General features: G+C 36.5%; 1 protein-coding gene across 2 annotated transcripts in view; it reads left to right on the top strand.

Moving 5' to 3' along the window:
* The window catches only part of rsu1 (Ras suppressor protein 1), a 46,003-nt gene extending 35,901 nt beyond the window's left edge, over positions 1-10,102 (top strand). For both annotated transcript variants that reach the window (XM_067378439.1, XM_067378440.1), the window contains exon 9: positions 9,020-10,102. In XM_067378439.1, the coding sequence (XP_067234540.1) occupies positions 9,020-9,122 (103 nt within the window). In that variant the 3' untranslated portion in view covers positions 9,123-10,102. The remainder of the gene's footprint in view (positions 1-9,019) is intronic.
* Positions 10,103-16,213: the final 6,111 nt, after the last annotated feature.

Here is a 16,213-nt window from a genome sequence, read left to right as displayed (position 1 = left end):
ATATATATATATATATATATATATATATATATATATATATATATATATATATATATATATATATATAATATATATATATATACACACACATATACACACACATATACACACACATATACACACACATATATACATATAATATATTAGGGGTCAGTCACAGGCAATTCACACTCCAATCCAGAAGGGGGTACACACAGTAATGAAATGCTGTTTGCTAACCGCCACAACAGGAAAAAAAAAGCACAGAAGAAGATGAACAGATGATCTAGATGTGTGTATAATCTAATCTCTCAACCAGCGTTTCAACCGTGGAAAGACATCAATAAAACAGCTAGAGAATATCTCGCTTAGCAGCATATTTACCTCAGGCAAGTCATTTAGTGTCCACAGCATGTTAGTTCACTAGAGAAATTAACTCTAGAGGGGAGCATTTCACTAAAAATATGCACTATATTAGCTTATATATTAATTGCATTCAATTTACCTGTTAGTAATGTCTTAATTATTTAATATGTTTAAATACATTTGTCATGAAAACAAGTTAAAAACAAATATCCCCTCCAGACATCACTTTTTTTTTTGGCCACAACTATATATAATATTTGTTTTTAATAACCTACAAGTTTGCTTAAACCATCAAAATGAGGAAAATATTTTGTCATTATTTAATATATGACAAAATATTTTAATATATATTATTATATATTTAAATATTAGGGTGAAAAAATAAACTTGGTTATGGTGTTTATCTGACAAAATTATTTGGCCAAAACTCATAGGAAAAAGTATATATTGACTAAAACATAATCAGTTGATTTTTACATGTTCATAATTTCTTTGTATGCCTGGCCAAAAATTGTCTGCACAATTTGCCATGTTTCCTTGTGTTATCACAAATAAAAAAAAAATCACTCCAAGCACAACTATGCACAAAATCTGTCTAACAAATATTTGAATAAAGGGTGAAGATGTCGGTCTCCTTTATGACATAATTTTCCAGCAGCAGGCATGGCATTTACAGCTCAGGATCAATCAGTTTCAGTTTAGACCCGTTTGCCACTGCCGTTTGAAAATCCATAAGTTTGAGGCTCGTTTACCTGATCTCATTCTCTAATCTCAGATCTTGTGTAATGCAATAGCAGCAGGAACATTTACAAATTACTTCCAACCTCAATGACCGATCAATGATCCACAAGTCACCCACACATTTATCATTAATTAATTCCCTCTCACCTCTGACACACCTGAACATGCTTTGGAATCCACTCTGTGAAAAAACACTGTCTCTGACACACACACTTATGACCGGCCACCCTGACTGTGTTAGACACTCTTGACTGTAACTGAGATTAATTATCCCATGTGGATCTGGGGCATTCGCAGGAAAAAGACAGTCTCTGGCTGTGTCTGGGAGCATCTTCTGTAGATTTTGCTGTCCCGGTCCACTTTTAATTGGCTGTAAATGATGAGGAAAGCAGATAAATGGGGAATAAATCTGTATGTTTACTCTGTAGCCTCTCAGCACTGCAATGCTGCTGTGCTAACATGTTTTCACAGACCAGGGCAAGATTTTCCCATCCTTACAGGACTATACGTTTGAAAGTATGCTGTTATATGAAGATACAAAGAGTGAAATCACAGCTTTATATGACAGTTTCCCTTTTAAAGCTGTGCAGTTGCAACATTAGCTCTGCATTTATCAAGCAATATCTTTGTTCTCTCTCTCCAGCTGATGTAACATATTATAATACTCCTGGTATCACCCCCCCTCTCTTTTTGTATCTGATGCCAAATGTCATTATTGTGATAATTAAAAAGATTTGAATAGGTTTCAGATGCTGAAGAGTACTGTGATGTTCAATTAATTGTACACTTTAAAAAATGCTGGGCTGTTTCAACCCAATTTTGGGTCAAATATGGACAAACCCAACCATTGGGTTAAATCTCTAAATAAATTTTTTAACCCAACAGTTGGGTTTGTCCATATTTGACCCAAAATTGGGTTGAAACAACCCAGCATTTTTTAGAGTGTAGCGTATTGGTTCGTTTTAATGATTCATTTTGATTGATTCTTCATTTGAATCAGTACTCAAAAGTGTTCAGAGGTCATTGCATTTGAGTTTACCTTTCATTTTTGGCGTAAAATATTTTTTTAATTGAAGAAGGCAGTGGCATACATAATGTACGGCTGGTCATTTTCACAAAATGATTCAACACGATTCAAAATGGAATCAAATGCGTAGTGGACAGTTCATTCCCACTTATTACATGGCTACTTTCCAGATAAATAAAACAAATTTCCAGATAAAAAAAGTATGTTATATGAGTCCACAGAGTGAGATAAGAGACAAACCAGTTACATATGGAAGAATTCAGTTGCTTGGGTCAGTTATACAGTTTAGCGGACAAGGTACAAAAATTGACTGCAGAATGCTGCAGTTGACCAGTCAAAATCAAGTATTCCAGAGAACTATGTTTTATTATTTGATTTGATTTGATTTAGATTACATTTATGTTGTCAGCTATCTCACAGGTTGACAGTAGAGTAATTTTTAACGCTTTGTGAATCAGTTTGACCAGTTCATTAGGCATTAGTCATTTTAAAAGGCTTTGAGACAAGTAGTTGACATTAGAGTTTGGTTGTTGGACAGGATTCTGACGCAGTCTTTGGTCAAATGATGACAGCATTACGACGCCTTCATGGGTTGCTCTTTAAACATTGTGTTAGATGTTTTGGGAGTTCCTCTCGGCGTTGTCTTCCTGCCAGAGGGTCCGTCAAGCCTGCAGGACACTGACAGAGAGAGAACGGCTTTCAGATTCAGCTCACACCCCCCTGCATATCAGCCTCCTGTAAAACAGCCCAATTTAGCCCTGACACCAGTGCAAACATCTACGTGCATCTGTCAACACTGATTCCTTCAGTCAGCTCAGAAATGGCTCACCGTCTACACACATACAAACACAACTTTCTTTCTTACATGGACGTATGAGCTCACTAACGGCTTCGTGAAAATCCTTCTGCCTGTGTGATCGTATCATGAGAGTCAAAGATGAACCCTTTTAAAGTCATCTGAACTTTAAATGACCTTGTTGTTTGGTTCTGGCAGTTACAAATGTTTAATTAAAATGCGTGATTAAATACTCAATTAAGGGTGTGTTCACACTTGGCATGTTTGGTTAGATTAAAACGATTGCTTTGTTAGTGTGGTTCATTTGAATAAGTGTGAACTCTACTATCTGAATCCTGGTGCGCACCAAACAAGCAGAACGAGGGGTCTCGGCCCGCTTCCGAACGAATTCTGGAATATGAACGCAACAAGGACCAAAGACATTTAAATGAACCAAAAACAGGGCTTGATCTCACAAAATGCGAGACTAAAATGGACAGAAAGCTCTAGCATACTTGTTTTTTCTTGTTGTAGTCATGATGTTGCCTATCACAGTTCAGTACAGGCATCAGAATCATCGTTTGTGTGTGTTACGAAGGGGTTCTTGCTACTGTTTTGACTTCATTTTATACACATTTTATAAGCTCTTTAAATGTTCTCAGCTGGCCAAAATATCATTTGTATGTAGGCTTTGCACATACAATGAGCACATTTAGCCCAGCACACATTATTTTGGATGTTCGGTAAGTTCTGTCACGAAATATACTTCATAAAAGCCGACCAGGTTGTAAATGTATCCCTATGCCTTTACGTTCGGTATCTTTAGGTTTGGTGTTAAAATGCCAATGTGAACGCTAAGTGGACCAGGACTGAATGTATGTTTTTTTTCTTTCTTTTTTCGAACCAATCGAATGGTACTACTAACACACCCTAAAATAAAATTTTAAATATGTTTACATTGGAGCCATGGCCTGATGTTTAATGCACAGTGAGACACTGACATAGTCACCACACGTTTAAAGGGTTGGTTCACCCAAAAATGAAAATTCTGTCATTAATTACTCAACCTTCGTTCATCTTCAGAACACAAATTAAGATATTTTTGATAAAATCCGATGGCTCAGTGAGGCCTGCATTGACAGCAAGACAATTAACACTTTCAGTGCCCAAAAAGCTATAAAAACGTATTTAAGAATAGATTTGTAAAGCTTCGAAGTTTCATGAAGCAGTGTTTTGAAATCGCATCATTTCATCATTAGATGGATTTTGGCACACAAAAGTATTCTCGTTGCTTCATAACATTGAAGTTGAACCACTGTAGTCACATGAACTGTTTTAAATATGTCTTTAGTAACTTTCTGGGCATTGAAAGTATTAATTATCTTGCTGTCAATGCAGGCCTCACTGAGCCATCGGATTTTATTTGTCGTTTGAAGATGAACGAAGGTCTTAATTTTTGGGTGAAGCTCTCTTGCTTATAATTTCATGTCCTCTTTCCATATTTACTAAATTCACTAAATTCCATGCCATTAGTAATATAGTGACACCATTATGGGACAGCAGATAAGAATTTGTTAAATATGGCACATTTGCATCAGTGTAATGTGTTAATTTATGTGTATTGTCCCTGTCAAACAGTCTGGAAGGTTAATATTTTTGTCTATTTATTTTTTTGGCAATGGCCTCTTTCTCTTTTTTCTGTTAGTGAAACCCTCTTGGTCTCCTATTCCTTGTATCTTGATCATCAAACACTGAATTAAACATATGAAGAGACATATTTTACCCAGCACATGCACACACTTAACAGTCAGTGCTAATTTTTGGTAGCAGTTTTTTGGATGTGAAGTGTGTGTGTGTTCTTATATATGGAGGTTTGAGGACACAAATGTGTATAATGACATGGTTATTACAACATAAAGATGTTTACGAGTACACTTCCTGTGGCTTAAAAAAAACATATTAAAAAAAACATACTAAACTTTTTTTTTTTTTTGTAATTAAAAAAAATACAGAAAGTTTTCTGTGAATGCTAGGTTTAGGGGTAGGGTTAGTATAAGGGAGTAGAATATACAGTTTGTACAATATAAAAACCGTTACCCCTATGGAGAGTCCCTGTAAACCACATATACAAGTGTGTGTGTGTGTTTTTCCCTTGGATGTGTGAGATAAAAAGCTGTAGTCTGATATTCTCGTACTCTGAGGGTCCGTAGGGGCTTGAGTAGTGCCTCCCTGCTGGGCTCTTGCCTCTGCGCCTGGCTGGGCAGATCCAGAGGAGGCAGGAAAGAACGGGAACCTCCGGGCCCAAAGGGAAGAACCTCAGACAGGACCACACAGACGGATCGGCAGCTTGGTGCTTAAGAGAGATACAAAGAGACGGAATGAACGAGAGAGACTGACTGACTTGTGGATGAGAGAAGTGCTCAGCTGTCTGCACAGACATGTCACAAAAGTATAGAAGACAAAAACAGATCATGTGCATACTTAGTGGGGAAAAAAGGGTTTCATTTTGCAAACCTGCTTTGGTTTGCAAAATGGATTGGATTGTGTGAAGAATTGAGGTTGTAGGTTGAAAGTGTGTAAAGAGCATTCAATGAGCTGTATCTAACGAAATATTTCACCTAAATATAAAAATTCTTTAATTTACTGAATCGTAGTGTTGTCAAAAGTACAGACTTCGGTACTGAACTACCAGTACTGAAATTTTTAAAAATGTGACGGTGGGACGTCACGCATCAGATATGTGTGTGAAAAATCTGTGTATAAAAGTTGTTTATACGATTTCTGCATATGTCCATACATTATATTCCAAGTCTTCGGAAGCCATATGAAAGCTTTGTGTTGGAAAAAAAAAATAAATTTATTCGCTGATGACCCTCCGTTCAGATGTGCCAGGTTTCACGTCAATGATTTAATTTGGTCATCATCACAACCACACTGGCATTCTTGTCCCTTTAAATATGGCACATCAAGACTTTGACTTTGACGTTAAAGATATAAAATATTGTTGGTTTTGTCATTGAGATCAATAGAAACCTTGAAGCTTTGTTTTTGAAAGTATGCAAGTGCAATTCATTTCATTATTAACTGAGCTATTCCTTTACACTTCCTTAATGGGACTGTCATAAGTATATGGTAGTTGCTTTATTCAAAGTGTCCTGTAATAAGTATACTACGGAAGAGGATTAGGGCCAAGCAATAATAAAAAAATAAAACCATCTCGAGATTAAAGTTGGTAAATTTAGAGAAAAAAACTCGTTAAATTAAAAAAAAAAAGTCGAGATAAAATGTTGAGAATAAAGTCATTAAATTACGAGACAAAAATGTCTTTAGATTATGAGAACAAATTCGTTAAATTATGAGAAAAAAGTCGTTAAATTTGAGAAAAAAGTCAATTTTACGTAATTTAACGAATTTGTTCTTGTAATTTAACGACTTTTTCTCATAATTTAACAAATTTGTCCTCGTAATTTAACGATATTTTTCTCGTAATTTAATTACTTTATTCTCAATATTTTCTCGACTTTTTTCTTGAAATTTAACTTTTTTTTCTCGTAACTTAAGTTTATTCCCAACATTTTATCTTGACTCTTTTCTCAAAATGTAACTATTTTTTTTCTCGTAATTTAACGATTTTATTCTCAATTTTATTTTGACTTTTTTTCTCGTAATTTAACGAATTTATTCTCAACATTTTATTTTGACTTTTTTTCTCAAAATTTAACAACTTTAATCTCGAGATGGTTTTATTTTTTTATTATTGCTTGGCCCTAATCCTCTTCCATAGTATACTGTAGGTCACTTTGCATAAATTATCTGCTGAATGTCTGCTTACAGTAAGAATATTTAGTGACTTCCTCTTGCAATGTGATTAAAATGGCTCAAAAGCTATGAGCTGCTCTCTCTGCTCGGGCCGTGTGTGGTCCTTTGTAAATATTTGATATGAACTTTAGTCATGAATCTGAGCTGCCGCTTGACATTTCACTGCACCGCAATTAGAATTCTCCCTCAAATAGTATTCTTAATTACACTTGGGAGTGTCATAGTCCTGGTCCAGGCATGCTTGGTATAGAGCCGCCAACCCTGCAATCACCAGCCACTGTGTCAACACCCAATCAGGGAGAAGTATTAATGAGGTAACGGAAGCAGTTAGAACTGCTGCACAGACTAAGGCTGTGTTCCAAAACCTAGTATGCTGCTTACATTGACAGCATTTTTAAGGAATAGTTCCCCCAAAATGGACATTCTGTCATCAAATACTCACTCTAATGTCATTTCAATCCTCTGTGACTTACTTTCTTCTGCAGAAACAGAACATTTTGAAGAATGCAGGGCACTCTACTATGGAAGCCCATTTCCAGAACATAAGGGAGATACTAAGACATGATTATGTGATAATTACAACTTTTTATAACATAAAAATTACAAATTGACATGCATGCCTTCATAAATGTTTTTCAGACATAAGTTAAAATGATCACATAAATGGCTTCATAAATGTTTTTAAGATGCAAATCATAATTATGATTTTTTCCCTTGTAATTGTAACATAATTATGATTTACCAAAGCGTACTTTTTTTTTTCTATTTATCTCATGTTTTACTTTTTATCTCATAACTATGACTTAGTATGTAATTATTTTTTTTACTTTTTTTTCTCATAATTATGATTTAGTATTTCATTATTTACAATTTTTATGTCATAATTGTGATTTACCAAAGCATGTTTTTGGCAGATATGGGCTTCCGTACCACAATTTTAATTTTATGGAGAGAAAAAAAAAAAAAAAAAAAAAAGCTGAGACAAAATATCTTCTTTTGTGTTACACAGAAGAAAGTCATACAGAGAAGACAATAGGGAAGAAAATAAATAATTTCTGGTTCAATTTTAATCAGAATTATCTGATTGAATTAATTGAATGAATTATATGATGTGCCGATTAATTAATCTAATGACCTTAATTAATCTAATTAATCACAAATGAATCGCCCATCAAATTTGGCCAAGAAATTACCCCCAAAAGATAATTTAAAGTCATTATTGTGTTAAATGAGAAAAGCATCAAATAGACATTACAAAAAAATAGCTTTAGAAAGTAATATTTTATTGAATTCAACAGAATTTATTACACATAAACGTTTAAGCTATTATGTTTTTTACAGAAGCTGCATCTGAATTGGTATTTATGTTTATAGCTAAAAACAGTTTGGTTACATTCTTCAAAAGATCTTCTTTTATGTTCTACAAAAGAAAGAAAGAAAGTCATACAGGTTTGAAACAGCATAAGTAAATGTAAATAAACAGAATTTTTATTTCTGGGCAAACTACTCCCAAAATATGTAAGTATATACAGGTATATATTTATTTTTTTTAAATGATACTCTAAATAAGAAACTAAAACTGCCAGTAGGTGGTGGTAAATGTCTGAGTAAGTCATCGAGTCATTCATTCATACAGTTCATTCAAATGACTGATTCATTCATGAATGAAGTAAATGGCTCTCATTATAGAGTCGTTGAATCATTGGTTCACCCGATTGATTTGCTCAAAACTCTGATTCATTCAGAAACGTTAACTAATTTTATTTGCCTTATTTTTCCATAACTAATTTACTTAATTAATGTGTTAAATCAACAGCCCTAGTTTCATTTCAGGATGTTGCCTATGTAGTCAGTGTAGAGCAAAGCAACTGGGTAGGTTTTGGTACAGAACCAATGAACCCTGCCTCCGTAATAAACATTGTCACTCTCTGTTTCTTACTCTCTCTTTCTCTTTGTCTTCTCCCTTGTATCACTGAACCCAGCCTTTGAGTGCTTCTGAAATAGAGAGGGACCACTGGACTGGAAATTGCTCTCTCTACATGTCCTCCTCTCTCTCTCTGCTCTGTGTGTAGGGTGGTTGCGGATAATTGTCTCTCTGTGCCATACACAGCTGTAGCCGAGGGGTGTTGGACAGCACAGAGAGTTCAGTGTCCCAGTGGGGGACCCGTCAGTGTGTTGGACTCAATTAATCCTCTTTCAGCTGGTTAACACTAAAAATATAACTCCTCTTCCTCGCTACTCTGTATTCAAGCCTTTTGCAGAACCTACGAGCAGCCAGGTGTGATCACACAATGTCTGTTTGTGTTTTGCAGTCTTTACGGGCGACACATGCAGGCCAACCCAGAGGCGCCCAAAAAGAATGCCGACAAATCAAAGAAGATCAGCCGCAAGCCGCTGGCGGCAAAGAACAAGTGAAGAAGAGGGCGACGAAGAGCTGATCCGACCATCCGAGATGAACCTCACTGCATGTGCCTTCTTCATTTGATATTTATTCATAAAGTATGTTTTTTATTGCTTCAGTATTACGTTAATCATGTAACCTCCAAATGGCTCCACCCTTTATACGCGGCAATCATTTCTTCCATGTTTAAGAAGTGTCCTTCTTGTCCAGTGCCACTTTTTGCCTTCAAAGTGCTACTTCTGTCAATTCAGACCTGCGTCGGGTGCTAATCAGATTTCTGAACACGTCTTTTGTGTCTCTTGAGAGGCGGCGGGAGTGTTGTCCTATTCAACCATCCAGACGAGGAGAGCAGTGAATTTTAGGAGGTGGTGACGAGTGTTTTGTAACCGAAGAGGGATTTAGCAGGAGTTTGGGGGTCTTAGTGGAGTCTGAGTAGGATTGTGTCAGGTCTCCGGGGGGACATCGCTGACTGCTTTCCCTGCCTCTTAATGACAGATATGAATGGCTGCAAACGGGAGTTTCAGATGGTACACAGCAGATACCAGACAGAAACACCCCGGTGGCCATTTAAGAGGGTCAACAAGATATCGCAACAAACCACAGATGGTATTTTTTGAAGCTGTTGCCCATTGTTTCTTGCTATGTATTCAAGTTAACATGACAATGCAACTTTTTACAGAACTATATACAGTACAGTGGTGTTTGTAAAGAATCAGTTTGCGGTTAATCATGCAACAATAATTGTCATTTCTGCTGCGTTCACTACAGCTTTAGATTGCGTACACTAAAATCTTCTAATTCTGCAAAGCTTGGCTGAATTTAAGTTGGACTTTTTTACGGATGTGTTATTGTTTATTTTAAAAAGGGTCACAAGCTGTTTTATTGCAATCACATTTAAAGTTGTAATATTTTCATATCTTTTATCATGTGCACACAAAGCAGTGTGCGATGTACTGAATTTTTGACATTGAAATAAAGTCACCGTTTTGTTGGATGATTCAGTTTTTCTTTCAGCAGTCTGGCAGATTGTAAGTTCATATCATAAGATCATAAAACCTTCTCAAATGTATACTTTTGTTTAAAAGTTTGGGGTTGGTTTTATTTTTTATTATTATTATTTTTTTTTTTTATGTTTTTAAAAGAAGTCTCTTATGCTCACCAAGGCTGCATTTATTTGATCTAAATTACCTTAAAACAGTAATATTTTGAACAATTATTACAATTTATAATAACTGAAATCATTCTAATATGTTGATTTGATGCTCAAGAAACATTTCTAAATGTTATCAAAGTTGAAAAAGTTGTGTATTTGTTTTTTTGTGGAAATCATGGTACACCCTTACTGAATAAAAATATTAATTTCTTTGAAAATAAAAATCTTACTGACCCCAAACTTTTGAACTGTATACTGCTATGACCAAATAATGTTCAACTAAGTTGTACTATAAAAACGTTTCATTCATGTAACAAGAATTTGTGTAAATTGTTTGCATTGAAGTGAATCTGACAGTTTACACAAGAACAGATTTACAACATACACGGAAAATTGTGCAAATGAGTAAACAGACACAAGAATACATGTTGAATAAGCTTATATTTACATGCAAATTGCCAACTGGGTTTTACTTTTGTGAGCTGTTTAAAGTTATTTATTCAATACACTGAAACTGTATCTTACTATGCCTCTCATAATTATGAGTTAGCTGCTATACAAGATGGTACAAAAAGTAGCTAACTACTTATGGGGACAGTATTTAAAAAAATAATAATAATATATATATTATAATTTACAGTTTTGTCATTTTAATTTTGTTGCATTTTGTCTTACCACACTAAAAGTAGCTAATCATTGAAAAACATACACTTGTTTGAAAACAGCTGAACTAATGCATGCTACCGGAAAAACATAGACTAAAAGTCACTACTGGTCAAAAAAGGTATTTTGTCTATAGAGCGCAACAGTCAGGTTCCGGAAGTGAAAACTTCATTTTCTCTATAGGGAAATTGATTTTTTTAACAATAACTTATAAACCATTAAAGTCAGCCTTATTGTGAGCTACGAGGTTGTTAATGGATGGTATTTGCTTCTGTTGAAGCTGTCAGTATGCATTATATCAAATAAGTTTTAAAACTTAAGATTTGAGAAGATCTTAAGATTCTTAAGATCCTTAAGATCCGTAAGATTTGTGAAGCTCCCTCTACAGGTTCCTTCAGTGAATCACACTGTCGTAAATACTCCAAGCGCAGCTCTGGACTACAACGCTCACCAGTGCAGTAGTTTTGCAAATACAGTACAAGAAATCTCGACGGAGGTGGGTAATTTTCCAAATTGTCTTATAAAGTGGTGAATAAAGTCATAATATATACATTGTTTTTGAATTACCGTAAAGCATTTTGTCACTCTCGTGTGAACATGAACATGAGGCGAGATTGTGTCGGGTCGGCACAGCTCACCTTGCAAGTGCTGTTTTTTGGCGTAGACGTGCCAGAGGGGGTTAGTGCACGCCTCAAACACACCACTACAAGTCAATTAACCATCGTAAGGACTTAGAAAACTATTTATGAAGGTAAAAAAAGTTACTTAGTTCTGCTTTAACAGCAGAATTCAAGGTGAAACTGCATTACCCATGATTCTGTACAGAAAATTCCACCAATCAGAGTGTGGAAACAAGCAAAATCCACATCCGTAAGACTTTTGTTCATCTTCAAATGAAGACATTTTTAATGAAATCTGCGAGGTTTCTGTCCCTCCATTGACAGTCCACGCAATTACCACTTACAAGGTCCGGAAGGGAAAGACAATCATTAAAGTAATCCGTGTGTAATCCAACCTCAATTTTATGAAGCGACGCTACTGCTTTGTTTGCACAAAAAAATAAAACAGAATTCACCGCTTTATTTACAAAAATATTGATCTGCAACGTGTGTTCACAAGAGCTTCACGACGCATGCTTGCTGACGTTGCGTGAACACGCTTTGGATAATATATATTTTGTAAATAAAGTTGTAAATTATGTTTTAAGTGCAAACTACGGAAGAGGATTAGGGCCAAGCAATAATAAAAAAATAAAACCATCTCGAGATTAAAGTTGTTAAATTTCGAGAAAAAACTTGTTAAATTTCGAGAAAAAAGTCATGATAAAATGTTGAGAATAAACTCATTAAATTACGAGAAAAAAATCGTTAAATTTCGAGAAAAAAAATCGAGATAAAATGTTGAGAATAAACTTGTTAAATTACAACAAAAAACGCGTTAAATTTCGAGAAAAAAGTCGAGATAAAATGTTTAGAATAAAGTCATTAAATTACGAGAAAAAAGTCGTTAAATTATGAGAACAAACTCGTAATTTAACAACTTTAATCTCGAGATGGTTTTATTTTTTTATTATTGCTTGGCCCTAATCCTCTTCCGTAGCAAACAAAGCACTTGCGTCGCTTCATAAAATTGAGGTTGGATTACACAAGGATTACTTTAATGATTGTCTTTCCCTTTCCGGACCTTGTAAGTGGCAGTTGCGTTGGATCTCTATGGAGGGACAAAAACCTCTCAAATTTAATTAAAAACGTCTCCATTTGTGTTCCAAAGATGAACAAAGGTTTTACAGATGAGGAACATCATGAGGGTGAGTAATTCATGACAAAATTTTTCAGTTTTAGATGAACTAACCCTTTAAATGCTTGAAAAATAAGTTAAAGTTTGAAGCCACTTGAAACAAAGTTCTGAAGCAGAATGCTTGATTTGTAGGGTGTGATCTGAAATGGCTACAAAGGATCATCACATCTAAAAATGATTTTCCCATTGGAGGCCCTGTCATGGTCCGGACCACTTCCATGACAGGAGATCAGGGGTAAAGGAGCTGACCTTTCAATGCTGCGAGTCAGATGATGTTGATGGGGTGTGCGCTTGTGTTTGTAGAAGGTCCATGATAGCCGCGTGGGATTTCCTGTCTCTCTTTGCTAATATTCTGCTCACATTATTATTACCCCTTCCAGACGCCATGTGTGCGTCGCCCTGTCCTCCTCGTTCACACTCTCTGTTCTCTCGAACACTCTCAGCAGGCACATCTGTCCAGCGCACATTCGCCCCAATACACTTTCCTCTTGCGCTCAGCAGGAACATCTGTCCATGGCAAAGTCCACACCGCGTACCGAACCTCTTCCACTCTCCAACTGTCTCTCTTCCCCCCGAATTCTTCATCCACTTTCAAAAGTTTTCTTTGCATTTCAAATGATGAGTCTTGGAGAGGTGTGGTTTTTAAAAGTTTTCCACAAACTGTTGGACATTCATTATGGTTCAAAGTCTTCAGGCGATCAATCTCTTGCTCTGCGGAGAAACGGTTCTTTAGATCCCGACCCGAGCTTGTCCCATCCTTCTGCCAGCGTCGATAGGAAGTGGGACATTGAAGTTTAAAAATGAGTCCGAACGGCGATGGATCACCATGCACGCGGCACGGCCGACAATTACTCACTGACCTTTCAGAGAAATCCTTGAATGTCTTTTTCCCTTGCTTGAGTTACAGACTTGTAGCGATTTTGCTCGGCTTGATTACTTTTTTTGTTTGTTTAGTTTGTTTTATCACCCTGTTTAAAACGATTTCTTGTGGCATACTCTCTATGCAGCTCATACGCTGAAGGGCATTACGGGCCTCGCTAACCGAGGTCATTGATTTTTGCCGCTTGATTTATGGGGTGAGGGAAACTCCTCTGGAGAGCAGGTCCCATGCTGACCAATGAAATGGCGTTGTCTGAGACACTGTTGAACCTAGACTTTCATCAAGCACCCAGGGTAAGCAGTATGGATAGTGGCCCATTGTGTGGTCCGAAGATAATTGGGTGCGTTCAAGACCTTGCTGAGTCAAAACTCGGAACAATACAACAGATTCAGTGCCAATGCTGCTACTGTAGAGGCAACCGGTCCATCTAACCAAGCAGAGGTTACTAACCTGTTGAATTCACGAGATGCACCTCAGCCGTTCAGTAGCACACAGTCGTGCAACTGCAAGGTGGTCGATTCCCAGACTGGAGTTAAATGAATGATTTGTTCTTGCATCCTGTAGTGGCAGGGCATCACTGGCAGGTCTATACTATTGGCATGCGTGTCGTTTTGTGGTTGCGCTGTTACCTTCAAAGCTCATTCTCAGGGATACGTGAATAAACATTTCCAATAGCTTCATTTTTCACTGTGCAGTGACCTAGAACATCAACTTGACTTAAAAGGGAATTGTACGAATGCAGAAGTTTGGGTTGCACATCTAAAAGTTAAAGAAACACATGTCAAGTGTTGGGTCAGTCAATTTGATATTGAAGTTTTTTTGTGTTTTTTTTTTTTCAGTTTTAAATAATAAAAATGCATTCCAAAATCTCTGTTGTGTATAGAACAGGAACAGTTCATATACAATATTTTTTTATTCAATGGCTAGTCAGTTTTTAACAATACTAAAATGCTCAAAAACATTTAGTAAATGTTTTAGGACGTGACTGGAGCCGCATCAGCAGCCAATGAAAATCTGTGGGAAGAAAACTGGTATCACTAGAGCTGTTCCAGTTAAGTAAATGACAATCTTATATATTCTTTTTTTGAAAAGTTACATAAAAACAACCTTGTGCCGTCTCATCTGTCAGGCATTAAGTTTCAAACCGTCAAACGCATAGCAAGACCACAGCTTCGACTCTAGCGCACGTTAACTTTTACCCATGACAGCGATGTGCGTCGAGTTTCAGCCCGGGTCGCGGATTCGTTTTGTGGGAGGTGAAACTTCCATGGTGGCGCCGACGCGTCGTTTGGCTAGCGCCTCAAGAAGAGTTAGCTGCACCATACATAAAAAAAAAAAGGTAAAATGTAAGACTACAGATGTTTTCATATTTCCTATACGGTAATAATTTGATAGGAATGCAACACAAGCATTAATTTCATTCAGGAAGTTTCCCCTCAGGAAGTTTTCTCTCAGAACAGAAAACAAAATGACCGTTGTATCCAGTTTAAACCGGTCTGGCACATTGGGTTACACTGACCCAGCAGCTGAGTTAGAAAAACTACTGGGTAAAAATATTTAAAAATAACCCAACAGTCTGAACCCAGCTTTTGGGTTAACAAAATAACCCAGCGTTTTTTAGAGTAACGTTAGGCCTTCTATTGACATAAAATATAAAATGTTTGTGCGTGTGTGTGCAGATAACAATTTAGTAAATATGTTATATATTTGAATATACTCTCCATTGATTACAATTTGTTTTACCCAAAACAGTTTTCGATATTTTTGTAACATTTTTGTTTAAATACTGTTATTATAATAATTTTGTATTTATTTAAATATATTAAAATTCTGTCCAAATCCTTTAAGTAGTTTGTAATAGAATGGCCTTTTTTAACTTAAGGAAGTATTTCATAGTTTAAAAAAGGTATTGATCTCAATTTAGTGTTAATGATCTGTAGGTTCCCTATAGAGTGTGACAACATGCCCCACTGTATTTCAAGTGTGTTTAACAGCCTAGACTTGTTTTTATTATTATTATTATTATTATTATTGTGTCTCTCCTGTGTAGGTGTTTGATCTAGTAGATGTCTGTGATTTTGCGTTTTGGTGTGTTATAAGACAGCGCTGGATCTCTCCCTCCCTCTTTTCTCTCGTGTCCTGCGCTGCGCTGCGCTCACACTCACGCAGAGCGTCTCAGTTCTCCAGATTTTCATGACATCCACCTTTATCCAGCTCATCCCGTCTTTTGTGCACAGAGGAAAGACTTTAAAAGCGAGGGAAGGATACCAGGGTGTGTTCAAGGATCCCAGGCAGCTTTTCTCGTCCGTCAGTGGAGTTTTTCTTTGCGCGTCCACATGTGGAGAGATGCTGATGCGCTTCTGGAGAGATGCTGATGCTGAAGCAGGGCTGTAAGTGAGCCAACATCAGCAGAAAACAAGTTAAGTGAGAGAAGAGGACAAGAAGAAAAAAAAGAGAGGCTGTTGGGGCCCAGGCCAAAAGTTCATTAACAAAACCAATCGGACTTTTTTCTCATCTGTAGTGGTGCCTCACCAACCTTCAAAATTTCGCCCAAAAGCAGACAGGAGGATCGGCCGGTGCTGACGCGGCTCGTCGGCAGGAAGCGGCTGATC

Source organism: Chanodichthys erythropterus, chromosome 23 (genome assembly GCF_024489055.1).
Source record: "Chanodichthys erythropterus isolate Z2021 chromosome 23, ASM2448905v1, whole genome shotgun sequence".
Taxonomy (NCBI): Eukaryota; Metazoa; Chordata; class Actinopteri; order Cypriniformes; family Xenocyprididae; genus Chanodichthys; species Chanodichthys erythropterus.
This window is presented reverse-complemented; position numbering and strand designations above follow the sequence as displayed.